General features: G+C 44.4%; 1 protein-coding gene across 1 annotated transcript in view; it reads right to left on the bottom strand.

Annotated features, from left to right (window-relative positions):
- Window positions 1-16,649, bottom strand: part of HCFC2 (host cell factor C2) — a 248,832-nt gene that overhangs the window by 55,631 nt on the left and 176,552 nt on the right. The window contains exon 11 of the mRNA XM_085653253.1: window positions 6,840-7,025. Coding sequence (XP_085509379.1) covers window positions 6,840-7,025 — 186 coding nt within the window. The remainder of the gene's footprint in view (window positions 1-6,839; window positions 7,026-16,649) is intronic.

Here is a 16,649-nt window from a genome sequence, read left to right as displayed (position 1 = left end):
CATTACCAAATTGCTACATTGTTATTTTCTATCGTGCCCACCTTGACTACCTTACTGCTTTATTTGCCCTATATTTCTCTCTATGACTGTTTGAACCGCATGATTCTCCACTTGTACTTCTTTAAACGTATTAATAAAATATTGAAAGCGCTCTGATACCCTCGGGTCTAGCTAGCGCTATATGAAACTCAAATAAATAAATAAAAATAAAATATCTATATGCATTGTTAGCTTGAATCAGTACTGGCCTCACAGAATCCCCAGTTCCCTCTAATGTGCTAGCCAAAGGCTGCATGGTAAGTGTGAAGAGCAGGGTTGACAGAAGGCACCTCTGTTGAGTCCTGCATTTGAAGTAGTATAGGTTAGAATTCAAACTATAAACGCATACTCTGGCAAAAAGGTGTTGGTAACTTTCCATAACACATGTCCTGGTTGTATTCCTACCAAACCACACCATTCGACCCAAGCATAGGCCTTCTCGGCATTAAGGCTGACAAGTACAGTACAGTGTGCCTGCCTGTACAGTGGACGTGTTCTATCATGTGAAGCACTTTTTTGGTATTGTAGCCACCTGTCCGGGTTTAATGAAGACAGACTGATTCAGATATACTAACTAGGGTCGATGCATCTCCCAGTAGCCGTGCTACTAGTATATTTGTGAAAATCTTAAAATCGAAGTTTCGGGCAGTATTTAAAGTAGAATCATGCTAATCAAAGGCACATCATTACAGTGTGTAAATGATTTCTTGTATTTGGGGGATCAGGTTTGACTCTTCGCTTGAACTGAACTCAATTGGTTTCGCCTAAAAGGCATTGTTTCACTCTGGGGCGTATATAGTTTTGCAGGCATATTTGGAGGTTTAAAGCAACTGAACAAATGTTGCCCATATGTAAGAAAAAGAGTTAGGGCCTGGGAGGACAGAAATGTAAGAACACACTTCAAATAGAGGAAACTCCTCGCCTGACATTCTTGCTAGTCCTCCATTATTTACTCTACCATTTTCTATGCTTCAAAAAAGGTAGGTATAGAATACTTGGAAGAATTTGTTATGGTACTTAGCTTTTGCTGTGGGTTTGTGTGTGTGTAACCCTGCATAGATCAAGTAGCACAGTCCTTTTTATTATCTCTTTTTAATGAATGGCTGTAAAATGTATTGTATCAAATAATTACATAAACTGGTTTCTCACTGGGGTGATTAAAATTATTCTCTGTCTGCTCCCTCTGAAAATCCTATGTGAAACAAGCTTTTCTACAGAATTAACTAACAGAACTGTCCAAATCTTCAGTCAGGTCATATTTGCCTTGAAATCTAATGTTAGTACTAAACACTCCTTGAAATGGATTAACAGACCGTCAGAACAGAGCTTACCGCTAAGATTGATATTTACTTTTAAAGCTATCTTTCCCTAAGGATTGGGTACCATCGACTGAGTGCATCCTTCGTCCTTCAAATAGTATCTCTCAGCTGATACCCATTCACATTATTTGTACATAAATGTTATTCACTCAGAAGTAAGAAGGAACTTGTCCTACTCCTAAGAGATGCCCATGTTAGAAGCTGCAGATCTGTTTTGTTTGAACTCTTGTTAACACTCAAAACCTTTGTCAAACTCCATTACCCCAGTGGTCAAATGCACAACTCAGAGCAACATTGCTTACCCTGTATTTACTCGAGCAAAAAGTAAGACTTGTATATGCATTCTAGTCTCTTGTTTCAGCAGTGATCTAAGCCTCACTTTTTATCATTGCCATGAGTACCACGTGGTTATGCAAAGACGTAAGCAGTAGTGTTGCCAACCTAAATGTTGAAAAAAAAAACATTATTTTATGACGGTAGCCCTCATCCACCACATAGGTGGCATGCTTCTTCATAAGGCTCCTACTTACGTAGAATACATACCTCAGCGTGGCTACTACCCTACGGTGCCGGGGAGCACTTATGATGTTACAAATGCTGGGAGACTATGAGTGGAGAGTGTAACACTTAGACTGTGGTGGGTAACGTGTCACAGTCACTTATCATACAGAGTTGCTAAGGCTATTAAAAATACCTAGCTGTGCACCACATCATCATTAATCAAGTCCCATTTGTTATCAAATGAAAGCAAAGAGGAATAATTAAACCCTTCTGATAGTTCAGAAAGGTTTAATTATTTCCTTTTATTAGATACTGCTTTAAAAAGCAAGGTTTTCCTTTTCAACATTTAGGTTGACAACACCACTGCTTCACTTCTTCACATACGCATTGGGCACTCACCCTGCTTTAATCACCTACTTTTTAGAGAAGTTCTGAAGTCTCATGGTTATCAGGATATCATAACAATAAGAATAAAACGGAAGTAATATGGATTCATTCAGATTAATAGGACGTCATAAACAATATTTAAGCTCTTGGTTCAGTCCATCCAATTGGGGGCTCCAGTCACCAACAAAGTATGTGAGCGGGATCCCTACATTATAAAGAGGTACTTCATAAAATAAAAACAGTCGCTTTTTAACCCAGCTACTTCACTCTTTGTTTGAGTGCTTTCGTCAGAAGAATGATTGTACTTGTGAGCGCATCTTCTACAGTCTCACTGAATTAATCTGGTTGGATACATAGGATGAAAGCCATTCAAGTACCACTCCTCCAACCTGTAGGCCTGCCAGTCACTATAGAAAGAATAGAATGGGGGAAGTATTAAAAGTGGTGACAAGTCGAGTAAAATGAAGGCAGTCGAACATCCCTTCTGGTAAGTGCAGTTTTCATTCTTCCAAACCTTTCTGAATTCTTTTGATTTGTAAAAACCTCTCAGAAAAGACCTGCGTTATTTATTTGACTTCTGTTTTGATTGTGCACGCCTTAAGAAGCTTTTACTTTTTGATTTCAAATAACTTTGACAAATACAGAGAGTGAAAAATTAACTTTCTGTTAAGTCATTGGTGAGGATGTTTTGTAAACTTTGAAAAGGTTGTGGTTGAAAATGCAAAGCAGGGTTCTGAGTACATTGCCATGTCTGGATTTTGTTCAGATTTCAACTGAAGATTCCTGGTTCATTGTAATTTATTTTGTGCTTCGATTATTAAAATAAAAGAAAGAAAAGAAAACATTTTATGTTGTTTTTGGTGGTAGTTACTGGCAATGGGTGACCTTGTGAGCAGAAAGGAGTTCTTGTTTAGGGAGAGAGCTGTATTTAAAGGATGCCTTTGTGAAGGTGACACGTCTCACCATTTAAACATGAAAATACAATCCAGTGGGTAAATATGAGAGTGAAACCTACAACTGAACAAGGTAAAAATGAGACCGAAACGGTGTTGGTGAAAAATGGATAATGTAAGTATTGCATCTCTTTTCAGAGTGCTTTAAGAAGTCTGGCATGACTACTCGCAAAATTAAGACATTTATTTTCTTCATTTGGAGTGATAAATGTTTCTGAGGGTATATGCTGCAGAACCGGTTTAGGTTGCTTATTCTTTTCAGAGTGCTGTTCAGATAGAGTAAAAATGCCCCTCCCATCAGGGTTGTCTCTGACCTAAAGCATCCACAACAAATGCACAAAGAGGTGTGAGGCTTCAGCACTTCATGCTCATCAGCCAAACAAAGTGTGATCATAAAAGACAAAAAGCTGGGCCTCACCTAATGGGCCCCTTCACCTTGCACAGCAGGATGCACAGTCCTAACCTTCCCCCAAACAAAGGTTAGAGCTTCAGGAGGTCTAACCAGCAGTCCTTTGCTAAACAAGCCTTCATAGATTTTTCAAAAGAAGCCTTCTCATCTCAGTGTCTGGTTCTCCGTGAACAGCAGTGCAGGCACTACGCTTCCACCGTATGGGGGAACTATCTTCACCCTTCATCTTGTGCCATACCACAACCAGCAGCATCCAAATGGATCCCATTTTGCTTTTATAAGTAATATCATGAGCCAAACTTGAGGGTGAACATCAGTAACAGTCACTACAGCATTTTGCAGATTCTCCTTTCAATGTTTGCGTGCAGACATTACTTTGCGCATCCTTCCCCTGATCTTGTCTAATGTTAACCTAACAGTGGACAGATTGATCACGTTACTTGAGTGCCTAATATAGCACTATCTTCACATTCTCAAATGGAATGCTGCCCCCCCCCCAAAAATCCATTATATTGCTAAAATCCTGCATGGAAAAAACCTGATCTGTACTTACAACTTCCGGTGGTTACCTCTAATTTTCCCTTTAAATGGCTCTCTCCTTCCTTTCCAACCTCTGCCAGCCTCGTCACTCTTAGTTTTCCTTAATTACTATCAATGCATTTCTGCACATTTCCCAAAACACATTTCAAAGATCACAACCTCTCCTTTTTTGGAAAGTAATACCCCTGCAACTAACACTACCTAACTCCCTTTAGCTCATCTATTAACCCTACCAAACAACTAAATGAACAAACATGTCCCCCCCCCTTTCTGCACTAATTATCATACCTAGTTCTTATTACTTTAATATACCTAAAAGAAACTGGAATGAATGCACAGAATAGTTTAAGTGCATATGACTGATCTGAATAACCAACAGAAACCATAATACTAGACTAACCACTAATATTGGGTTCCGGAGAAGCGTGCCGCCCGGCGTAAAGTTCTTCAACACCTCCTCTGGGGCTGTTAGTGCAATATACATGCAATTACAATACAAGTACAATTCAAGTAATACAATACTGTGTGCTGCTCGGGCCAGACTATATGCTGGACGGAGGAATGGTATTTAGAATCTGTCTGAATTTAAGGAGTACTTCCTAGTAGCAATGTCCTAGGCACTGTATCAATTGCTAATTTCAGAAACTAAAATACAATATAGGTAATTCTTTCTGGACGACAGTGTTGCCAATCCTGGATTGTGCAGATATGCTACTAAATTCAACTGCCCCAATTAGTTTTTTTTAATGAAAATATAAAATTCTGAACCCCAGTGCATTGTGTCAGGGATATATTTACTTGGTTCCTGTGATTTAATCCGCCTGCTGACAAATCCTGACCTGAAGCTTTTTCTCGTGCCACAATGAGAACAGAAGGGTATTAGCGAACTTGTCTAAATAAGTGACAGATCTGGCTTCCAATCTTTTATGTCTCCTAAAAGTGGTAGCTTTTATAAATATTTAAATTGACTTTGTATTTCCAGGCCAACCTCACTTTGTACATTGTGTCTTTGTCAGATACTTTTGACTTGGACTTCAGATGCAGGTCTAATAAAGATGGAATGCTTCTAGCTTGTTTTGGACTAGTCAGACTGCATGTCCCCAAGAGCACAGGATGGACTGGCTTGTCTCTGAAGTCAACTTGGTCACTATTAATAAAATAATGCACCAGCTGCCTTTTAGCTCCGGCATGAGAAATGTGTAATCTTTTTGTCAACAGAGGATAGATCACACACCCATTCTGCCACACAACCTCAAGCACATATTGCAAAATGCGTGTACGCTATAACATTTTTGAAGGAAACTGGAGGGATGTTGTACTGAACTACCCAACCCATTGTCATTTTTTAGAGACTTGATATAATATGTGGCAGGGCTTGCAGGAGGAAGTAAAATAGGTATATTTCTCCTCTCTTCAACTACAGCGGATTTAAGGGTAGGGCTCGTTTAATGAAGAAGTGGACAAACTCATCGCTTTGGCTCATACAGAGCCCAGAAACATGTCTGTTTACGGCAGTGATCTCCAATCTCTACATGAAACCTGAGAGGAGCTTAGTCGTCTAACCGGTCATTTCTCATCATCAATACATTTATGACACTCCTAATAGCACAAATTCGCATCAGCATCCGCCATAGACTAAAACACCTGGACCATATAGATTAGGGGCACATGCATCATTGGAAATTGTGCTCGCAAAGGGGCAGATTTGCATAATCAGCCCCTTTGTGACCGCAATTTTTGCATTTGGGATGCTTGAGCTTGAGCCTATGCATGAGTAAAGGGAAAAAGTGTGAGAAATGACACGGTCGTTCATCTTTGTGGATACCTACCAATTTCGGGTTGGTTTGTATAATACAGTTTAACTCACCATCACTAAAGGCATAGGAAGCACCCAGAAGCCAAGGAGAGTTCCCTTTGTGGGTACAATCTTGCACTAACTATAGTATATGCGTTATTGTGCACAGATAAGCAGCAGTGAACCACCCACAAGAATGGATAGTACACAATAATCCATAGTACATGCTTTGCGAAGTTCACCAAGGAGCGCCAGGCAGAAGCTTATTGCTCGCCATCAACACAAGTGTGGTTTTTCAGTCTGATATTCAATGCTTAAATGTTCTGCATCATTTACAAGGCAATCCATACCATCTCCTGCTATGTCCCCATCATCTCTAATGTAGACTGCCTCTACCCACACTCTAATCCCTCAGGAAAGAAGAAAAAGCTAGTCCCTTTTTCCAATATTCTCACTGCTTTTGAGTCCTCTCATCTCTTTCCTTCCACTTTCAGCTCTCTGTTCTTGTGTAACTCTACACATGCATCTTCTACCTGAAACCTAGTCTTAGCCTTCACACTTGTTTAGACCATGCTTCATCAAGAAGCACACATCAGAACATTACTATGTAAAGAGCTCTGCTTCCCCACAGACTTTGGTTTACTCCTTGCAACTACAGCAAATCAATTAAAATATGTAATAAAACATATCAAAATTAATTCAGCTGTATACAGACTTTGAAAAAAGAAGAGAATTATGAAGATCACAAACTATGGCACACCCAAAATGAAGCAACAGCCATTTATATGTAAACAATAATTGTACATATATGTTTGCAAAAAAATATTTTTGGGAATTGACAATGTGGAATCTAATAATAATAATAGTCATAAGCAATTAAAGAGAAGACACCTTACCTTGGTAATTTTAACAGCTGAAGGTGCACCAGGAAAACCAGGAATGCATGTTTTGAATTCACTGATCTTACTAAAAGGACCAATCCCGCACCCATTGATGGCAGCCACTCTAAAGCGGTATAGGCTTCCAGGAAGAAGATCCTGCTTCTTCAGTACACTATAGTCTGCAGCGTCTGCACTGCCCATCTACACAAAGCAAATCAGAACAACTTGAAACCACCAGGAACCATTGCAGTTTACTCTTCCTTAAAGACTAAAATTCATCAGACTGCACTACAGGGCGAGAAACAAATATTTTACAATTAATTAAGCATTTGAATAGTTTTGAACATAGAAGAGGTGATATAACAATTATTAACAGCAGAATTAGCCAAACCACACAAAATAAAGGAAAAAGTGTACAGAGATGGAGAGAAAATAACATGAACTATATTTGAGGGTTTGGTTCTGCTGCTATCATTTGATCATTGTGCTTTTTCATACGGTATCACCCAGGAAGTGCTTTCAGAGTTTGCTGACAGCCACCCTTTGAAGATTTGAGATTTCCACCAAATAAAATATATATATATACACTGAGCCTCAGTAGATCTGTGATCCAAAATTTCATACATCGTAAACATTTTTATGAATTTTACTTACAGATAAAAGATAAATGAAATCACTATCTTCATTTTCATGCTACATTTTTAACCAGAAAACACAGCCAAAGCAAACCCATGTGAATAACTATTCCCTTCTCCTTTACAATTCAGAAAGAGGAGGACCCCCTGCTGCTTCGGCCATGCATTTAACGTAACAAACTGGAGACAAGGATATTATCTGAGCTTTTTAAAAAGGCATTTATTAGGAAAAGCATACACACAATTCTTGGACACATTTTTAACTGCTCAGGAAATCTTATCTTTGGCTTACTTGTATTAAAAAAGATGGACAAGAGTCCTTTTCTATCTGAAATCAAGGGGCAGGGGAATTTGCGGAACTGGAAGACCTCAGGTTGAAGCTAGCAGTTGAGTTGTTAGGGATTACTTAGAGTTTGACGGGCAACCCGCCAGGTCAGCAAAGGCTATGGACCATGTGTCATAACTAGTGATCCTCTGCAAACAGAGAGGTGTGTGCCTCCCACGCAGCACAGTGGGCGCCATGTTCAATGCCCCGGCTATGGAAAGTTTTTTGTTTTTAGAAAACAAACTCTTAAAACGGAAGTTTATTTACACAATCCAAAAACCAATGGCCATGATACACTGGGAGTTTTCTCTCTGTGCCTGGGGACACTGTGTGTCTTCCCTTCCCGGATCACCATGGATAGCCAAGGGTTTACACCGCACAGCCAGCTGAAGCTTCAGTGGTGTAAACGCAGCACCGTCCCCCTCCCTCTGTATATGGCGTTCATGCCGTTCTTCCTCTTAGGTGGATAAAACAATCACAGCATATGGTATAAGCACCTCTAAATAAAATATCTCAACTATTACGAAATCAATGACTGAATTTTATTGGTTTATAGCAAAGTTACTGATGGATCGTGAAACAGCAATAAATAAAGATGCCTTTAAGTTTTGTATGTTTCTTATCACATTTGCGGTGCTGCAAAGTCAAAGGTCAAAAGTCAAAAGTCAGGCTTTGTCTTGTGATATTTGTGGCTTATTCTTTCAACATGGGGATTGGTGTTTACTTTTCTTTCGCTGACTGCCAAGTCAGAGGAGCTTTTAAAGTGAACTATGTGAAAATTTTGGTCGGGTACAGGGAGAGTAAAAGGAAAGGAGGTAGCAGGCCATTTTTTTTGTAACTCACTACAAAATGTATCTACTTTTAAATTAACTGTAAACATTTTAAAATATATCAGCAGTAAAGAAAGCAACAATGAAGCACATTTGTTCGTAATTCTGAGATGGAAACAAAGATTTTAGTAGGATCAAAACAATCAAGGCACTTTAACTTGGTGATCCGCAAATGAAAAATGTTCACTGAAAATTGATTTCCACACAATATAATTTGTTTGCTAATTAGTTTTATCAGTAAAACTGTATGTCTGTGCACATTTAGCACCCATTTCAATGGAAAATATGCTTTCTGTATATTGCAATGCACTACAGCACAATGCTATAAGTAATATATCCGTTACAGTGTGCTCCAAAATGCACCACCAGCTACATATTACACCCTTACCACTCCTCCGCTGAATACATTTACTACACTTTGCGTGAAGCTAGGATTTTTCACAATCCCCAGGACAGCAGTGATTTAACAATTATGTTAGCACCCCCACTCTGAACATTATTCCAGCAACACTGGTGCAAAGGTGCTTGACTATGTCCCAAAGTTTAGTTTTAAAACAAACTCTTGAAAGTATTCCCAAGCAAAACTCTGGGTGAACCTTTCAGTATTTTTTGCTGTTTTTCTTTTTTACTTCACAAAGCCATTTCAACACAGAATGTGCTCCCTATACATGATCATACACATGTATACGACTTTCACTCATCAAATGAGAAATATTGATATGGCCAGAGCTGCCAAATTTGGATCTGTGGAAACCGGTTTGAGTCCCAAGAGGTAGTTCTCAGTTCAGACTCGTGCCTTTTGCATAAATGGTGTGAATCCGTTCAGTAGTTCCCGAGAAAATTAGAGTTAAAAGTACATATATATCTATGGCCGAGGAGGATCTGCGGACCCTACCCGCACCGTAAGCGCACCCTCCCCGAACCAAGCGCGCACCCTCCCGATCGCGCGCTGAATGCTAATTGGCTGTCGAGTGTCTGTCTACATTCGAAACCAGGAACTGTTGGCGGCCATTTTCTGCCTCGGCAGCAGCGAGGCTGAAGAAGCAAGGGGAATAAGTGTGTAAAACATATAAAGGGGGCAGAGTGGAAATACTCTGACCCTCTAGAGGTGCTTAGGGGATCCCAGAAGGACCCCCTGGGGCCTCCTTTAAATAAAAAAAAAAACGGCGAAATGCGCGCACGGTGTGCGCATCCTATCGCGTTGGATGCACGGATTCTCTCGCGTTGGGTTTGCGGATCCAAGGGGAAAAAAATGAAATTGCTGGGAGATAAAGATCAAGGTTAAGTGTTTTGTTCTTGAGTGGCTCTAAAAAGAGCTGTTGTGTTCAGTCTAAAGTTGTTGAGGAAGACTCTGTTTCCTTCATCAGTAAAGTGTACTCCATCTCTCCTATACTTCTCTTGCATATGAAAGCGCAGATTGTCATTGTAAATGGACTCCATTCTGTAGTCTCGGAGAAAAGCAGAAACAGATTTATTCACGTTTCCTAGCTTTCTCAATCTGTGGACAAAAATGATCGGACCAGTTCCATTTCTGCCTTTGGCATATGTTAGAATACACAAAGGCAGTTTTAGGGAAAAGTGAAATCCGTTCTGCAAAGGTGTCCTTCATAAGCATTTCCAGACCTACCCCAGTCAAAGTGCCTAGGTCATTGCCACTGCCACCACAGTGCACTATTATGAGGTCAGGGTATTGGATTTGCATGAAGGATTTCACCAATGGCATCAATTGGTGCCACTTTAACCCTCTCTGTCCAATCCATTTAATGTCTACATTTGGCAAACCTAGGTCTTTGTGAATGCCTTTGTTTTCTGCATACCTTTGGCTCCAGACAATGTAGCTGTGTCCCACAATCCACACTCTAAGCATCTTGTAAGGAGGTCTGGATGCATTCAGATGGTCTCTGTAAATGAAATGGCAGTTTGGAAAGTAAGATGTTTCTAAAATGGTGGCTAAGATGCAATTTTGAAAAAAGAGAAGAAATCATTGGTTGTTTGACAACCTTCTACACTGAAAGGTAGGGTGTATATTTCTGTTTTTTAAATGCATGATTCTTATTGGTTAACAAAAACTGATTGTAAGGAACATTATATATGATAAGCTGATATGTTGAAAAGTCAAGCACACTTGCTGTCTTGATTAGCAACATTGTGTGTGCTGAACTTGTGACCTGTGTGCTCAGTACAGTGTTCCATGACCTGTTTCTATGGTAACGGGCAGAAGGTAGATTGGGGGAAGGGTTGAAATTTATGTCATTTGGAAAGGGTTGAAATGTTTAACCAATAGAAATGTGTGTTTGCTTTTGAATTTATGTGGGAAGGAATGTGATTTGATGTTTACATGTATATGTGTGGAAAATGAGAGGGAAACTTTGCCATTCTTTGGTTCTGGTGACAGGTGCACAGTGCAGAGATTCTGTATAAGAAAATCTGGTGTGTGACTGATATCTGGTGTGTGACTGATATACTTCTTAATTTACAAAACAACTTGAAAGGTGAGTTATTTAATTGTGAGGGGATGTATGTAGACTGTTTTGATTTTAATCAGACTAATGTATTTCTCCTGCTAAAGTGTAGGGAGTACTATTTTTCTCTACAATCTTATTGACAGTGTGTGTGCATGTAGAAACCATTCTGTGATAAGCATTTGTGTTTTCATGTGTTTGTAGACAGATAACTGTGCAGTTTTTATATTTTGGTAGAATTAGAAACCAGTCATTGTTTATGAATTTGTGAAATGAGTTATGTTTCTGCACTAAAATGTAGTACTCCTTGTAGATGAAGAAATGTGTTTTGGTATAGTGCAAGGGATTGTGTTGTTTGTCTAGAATCACACAGTAAGTCTGTGTGCATTTGGGAACCACTGTGAGAGAAGCATTTGGTAACATCGTGTATTTGCTGACAGATAACTCTTTTAAAACCTGTCATGTTGTCAAGTTTTAGTAGCATTAGAAGCCAGTCTTTGCTTATGCATTGATAAAATGAGTCATGCTTTGACACTAAAGTGCAGTACTTAAATATGTAGATTGTGTGTGGTCTCCTTATCCCTTGCACAGTAGTGAATGAGTTTTGGTAAGCTGCTAGGGATAGTGTTGTTTGTCTAAAATCACACTGTGAGTCTGTGTGCATTTAGGAACCACTGTGAGAGAAGCGTTTGGTAACATCGTGTATTTGCTGACAGATAACTGTTTTAAAACATGTCATGTTGGGTAAGTTTTAGCAGCATTAGAAGCTAGTCTTTGCTTATGCATTGATAAAATGAGTCAGGGTTTGACACTAAGGTGCAGTACCATGTAGAAGTGGAGAAGTGTGGCTCAATGATTAGAGCGGCAGACCCTGATGCAGAGGTCTAGCCCGGGACCAGGGTTCAATTCCCCGCCTCGGCGGGTCTTGGGCTAAAAAATTCCACGGACCTGATAATTCTCGCCTCGGTGCCATTCCAATCATGGAGTCCCACTCTGCAACTCTGGGCAATAGCTTGCTTAATCTCCACAACGGCCCCCACAACGCTAAGGATGCCTGGCCTCCACCTTGGGGGTGCCCAGGAGTGGACGCCTCACAGGGAAAGCCAGGATGGGTTCCACAGCGGTATTCGTACAAGCGCCTTGAGACCCTTGCGGGTGAGTAGTGCGCTATACAAGTATCAATTTACATTTTACTATTCTCTTCACTGTGTCAGAACTGAACATTTAAAAGTTTTACCCAGGCACTGTCCTAGAAGTAGTCTGATGATTTAGTCAGTTTCTAAGTACTTATGTTGTGAACCATTCGTTACCAAATAGACTGCTTCAAATGTCTATGTGCCCCCACAGCTGGTCGCTCCTCCTCCACTGCTCTGCCGCCTGCCTGCCTGCCGCTGCCTGGCGCCTGCCTACCGCTGTGACTGCTGACTGACGCCACTTACCTCCTCCACGCCGCTGCCTTCTGCCTGCTGCTTGCTGCCTCGTAGGTACCGCCTGCCGCTCTTTGCCTGCCGCTGCTGCCCCTTCCTCGCCCGCTGACCGCCGCCGCTGTCCCGGTCACTTCCCCTCCGTTTTTCCCGCCGCCGCTGCCCCGGTCTCCTCCTTCCTGCTCCCGCCTCCGCCTGCAGTCCCGCCTCCCCTCCCTGCCCATTGGCCACCCCGCTCCCGCCTCCCAGCTGACCCTCCCTCCCGGCTCCTTATTTATGACGCCCTCTCAGCGACCGCGCAGCTGACGCTCGCAGCGGCGCGCCTTATGTGCGCCGAAGGTGCGCCAAAGGTAAGCCCGTCTGCGCCCGTCCGCGCCTGGACCGCGCCCAGCGCCAGACCCCCTGGCCCCCGCGCCCGTCAGCCCCCCCGCAGGACCTACAACTTCGCCGCACTCATCGCACTCAACACCGCCCGAGCCCCCGGATGCTACCAAGCATCCTCGCGACGCACCCATGGACCCTTCGTCTGCCGATCCTTCAACTTCTCCTGCCTCCGAACCTGCACCGCACCCGCCAAGACTGGAAGCAACAACCACCTCAAGTGGATCATGCTCAACACCCGCTCCATCCACCGCCACGCCGTGGAACTCTGGAACCTCCTCGACACCGCATCTCCAGACGTCGCCTTCCTCACGGAAACCTGGATGAACGCCTCCTCAGCCCCCGACATCGCCATAGCCATCCCGGACGGCTACAAGATCATCAGGAGGGACCGCATCAACCAGACCGGAGGAGGCATCGCCATCGTCCATAAGAGCACCATTCGCATCTCGACTGACTCCATCAACACATTCAGCGCCGCCGAATACCTCCACTTCCAGATCCACACCGACCCCAAGACGACCCTCAGAGGCACCCTCATCTACAGACCCCCGGGACCGCGCGCACAGTTCTGCGATGACATCACGGACTTCATCAGCCCACACGCCCTCCCCTCCACCGACTACATCCTCCTCGGGGACCTCAACTTCCACCTGGAGAACAACAACGACGGCAACACCACCGCCCTGCTGGACAACCTCGCCAACCTCGGACTCAAGCAGCTGGTCAACACCCCCACCCACTACGCCGGCCACACGCTCGATCCTATCTTCTCCTCCAGCAAGCACGTCTCCTTCAGTCACTCCACCGGACTCCACTGGACCGACCACAGCTGCGTCCATTTCAGCTTCGCAAAGAACACGGTCCACCACCACCCGAAGCAGGTTCCCCACAGGAACTGGAGCAAGATCACCGCCGACCAGCTCGCCACCTCCCTCAGCCAGAACCCACCCGTCAGGACAACGGACCCTAACACAGCAGCCTGCAACCTCACGCAGTGGCTGACCACAAGTGCTGACTACCTCGCCCCACTTGAAGGACCCACTCACCAGTCCCAGAAGCAAGAAGGCTCCCTGGTTCACCGACGAACTCAAGGACTCCAAGAAGGCCTGCCGCACCCTCGAGAAGGCCTGGCTCCTCGACAAGACCGCCGACAACATGACCGCCCTCAAACTCGCCACCCGCAGACATCACCAGCTCATCCGCACCACAAAGAAGAAATCTCTGAAGGAACGACTGGACAAGAACGCCCATGACAGCAAGGAGCTCTTCAACATCGTCAAGGAATTCTCCAACCCCAGCACCGGCAACAACGACATCACCCCCTCACAGGACCTCTGCGACTCCCTCGCCTCGTACTTCCACCGCAAGATCGCCGACATCCACAACAGTTTCGGCGCTCAACCCATCGATCGAACCTTCCCACCCAGCCGCCATCCTCCAGACATGGACCGAGGTGACCCCTGAAGACACGACAAGCATGATGAACACCATCCACTCCGGATCGCCGACCGACCCATGCCCCCACCAAGTCTTCAACAAAGCGGCCCCCACCATCGCACCCCACCTCCGAGACATCATCAACACCTCCTTCAACACAGCCACCTTCCCGGAGAGCTGGAAGCACGCCGAGCTCAGCGCACTACTGAAGAAACCAACAGCGGACCCGACCGACCTCAAGAACTTCCGCCCCATCTCGCTCCTTCCCTTCCCGGCCAAAGTCATCGAAAAGGTCGTCAACAAGCAACTGGCCGCCTTCCTCGAGACGAACAGATCCCTCGACCCATCGCAGTCCGGATTCAGAGCCAATCACAGCACCGAGACCGCCCTCATCGCAGCCACTGACGACATCCGAGCCCTGCTCGACAACGGTGAAACAGCGGCACTCATACTCCTAGACCTCTCCGCTGCATTCGATACGGTCTGCCACCGCACCCTAGTCCAACGCCTCAACGACACCGGCATCCAAGGGAAGGCCCTGGACTGGATCACCTCATACCTCTCCGGAAGAACACAGAGAGTACGCCTCCCGCCGTTCCGCTCGGAGGCCACCAAAGTCATCTGCGGCGTCCCGCAAGGATCATCGCTCAGCCCCACTCTCTTCAACATCTACATGAAACCACTAGCTGCCATCGCTCGCAATCACAACCTGAACATCATTTCCTACGCCGTTGACACCCAGCTGATCCTCTCCCTCACCAAAGACCCCGACACCGCCAAAGCGAGCCTCCACGAAGGGATGAAAGACCTCGCCGAATGGATGAACAACAGATGCCTAAAGTTGAACACAGACAAGACAGAAGTCCTCATCCTGGGACCATCGCCCTCCGCATGGGACGACTCCTGGTGGCCCCCAGCCCTAGGCACCGCACCCAAGCCAACAGACCACGCACGCAACTTGGGCGTCATCCTGGACTCCTCCCTATCGATGACCAGACAAGTCAACGCCGTCTCCTCATCTTGCTTCCACACACTCCGCATGCTCCGCAAGATCTTCCAATGGATTCCGACCGAGACGAGGAAGACGGTCACCCAGGCCCTCATCACCAGCAGACTGGACTATGGAAACACCCTCTACGCCGGAACAACAGCCAAGCTTCAGAAGAGACTCCAGCGCATCCAGAACGCCTCCGCCCGAATCATCCTGGACGTCCCCCGACGCAGCCACATCTCGAGCCACCTGAGAGACCTACACTGGCTCCCTGTCAACAAGAGGATCACGTTCAGACTCCTCACCCACGCACATAAATCCCTCCACGACCTGGGCCTAAGGTACCTCAACGACCGCCTGACCTTCTACACGCCCACCCGCCAGCTACGATCGGCGAACCTCGCCCTCGCCGTCGTGCCTCGCATCCAGAGAGCCACCGCCGGAGGAAGATCCTCCTCCTACCTTGCGGCTAAGACATGGAACTCCCTGCCCATCCTCCTGCGGCTGACCCAGGACCACCTCGCCTTCAGGAAACAGCTCAAGACCTGGCTGTTCGAGCAGTAGCAGACCCCCCTCCCCAAGCGCCTTGAGACCCTTCTGGGTGAGTAGTGCGCGATATAAATGCCATGATTGATTGATTGAGTATGCATGTAGTCTTCTAACATACTATACACTTGTCTTTTACACCTTCAATTCCCTAGTCAATATCCATACACTTCCAGGAAACACCCTGTCACTCCCTTTGCAGTCCTCTAGTGACCCATTCAGTACCAAGTACTAATCAATTCTCTGCGCCAAAAGCCTACCACTTATAAATTCACCCAGGCACTCTCCTTGCTGTACTCTAATCATTCAGTCAGTACCCAAGTACTCATGCAGTGAGCCAGGCCTTAGCACATGGACTGCTTTAAATGCCTATCCAGTATGCATGCAGTCCTCTAATCACCTACACAGTTGTCTTTCACACCTTCAATTCCCCAGTTAGTATTCATACACTTCTAGCAAACACCCTGTTACTCACCCAGTGTGTCTCCTTATAGTACTGTAATCATTCAGTCAGTTAGCATGTAGTGTTTTAGTGAGGTAGGGTTTAGGGCATGAACTGCTTCAAAGTAGTATGCACTATGCATGTAGTGTTTTAACCATCGTCACACTTGTGGTTCAGGGCTATAGTTTCTTAGTCTGTTTTTATATAAAATGTGTTTGTACAGTAATGGAATAGTAGAAATTTGAAAGTTATTAATATACTTTTATTTGTGATTCTTTTTTACAGATACTGTTTTTCAACGTTAAAATAGAGAATTCATGCCAGAAAAAGAAAAGAACAGAGACAGGAG

This window comes from Triturus cristatus, chromosome 4_1 (genome assembly GCF_964204655.1).
Source record: "Triturus cristatus chromosome 4_1, aTriCri1.1, whole genome shotgun sequence".
NCBI classification, from domain to species: Eukaryota; Metazoa; Chordata; class Amphibia; order Caudata; family Salamandridae; genus Triturus; species Triturus cristatus.
The sequence above is the reverse complement of the archived record's forward strand: the minus strand, read 5'-3'. Positions and strand labels throughout refer to the sequence as shown.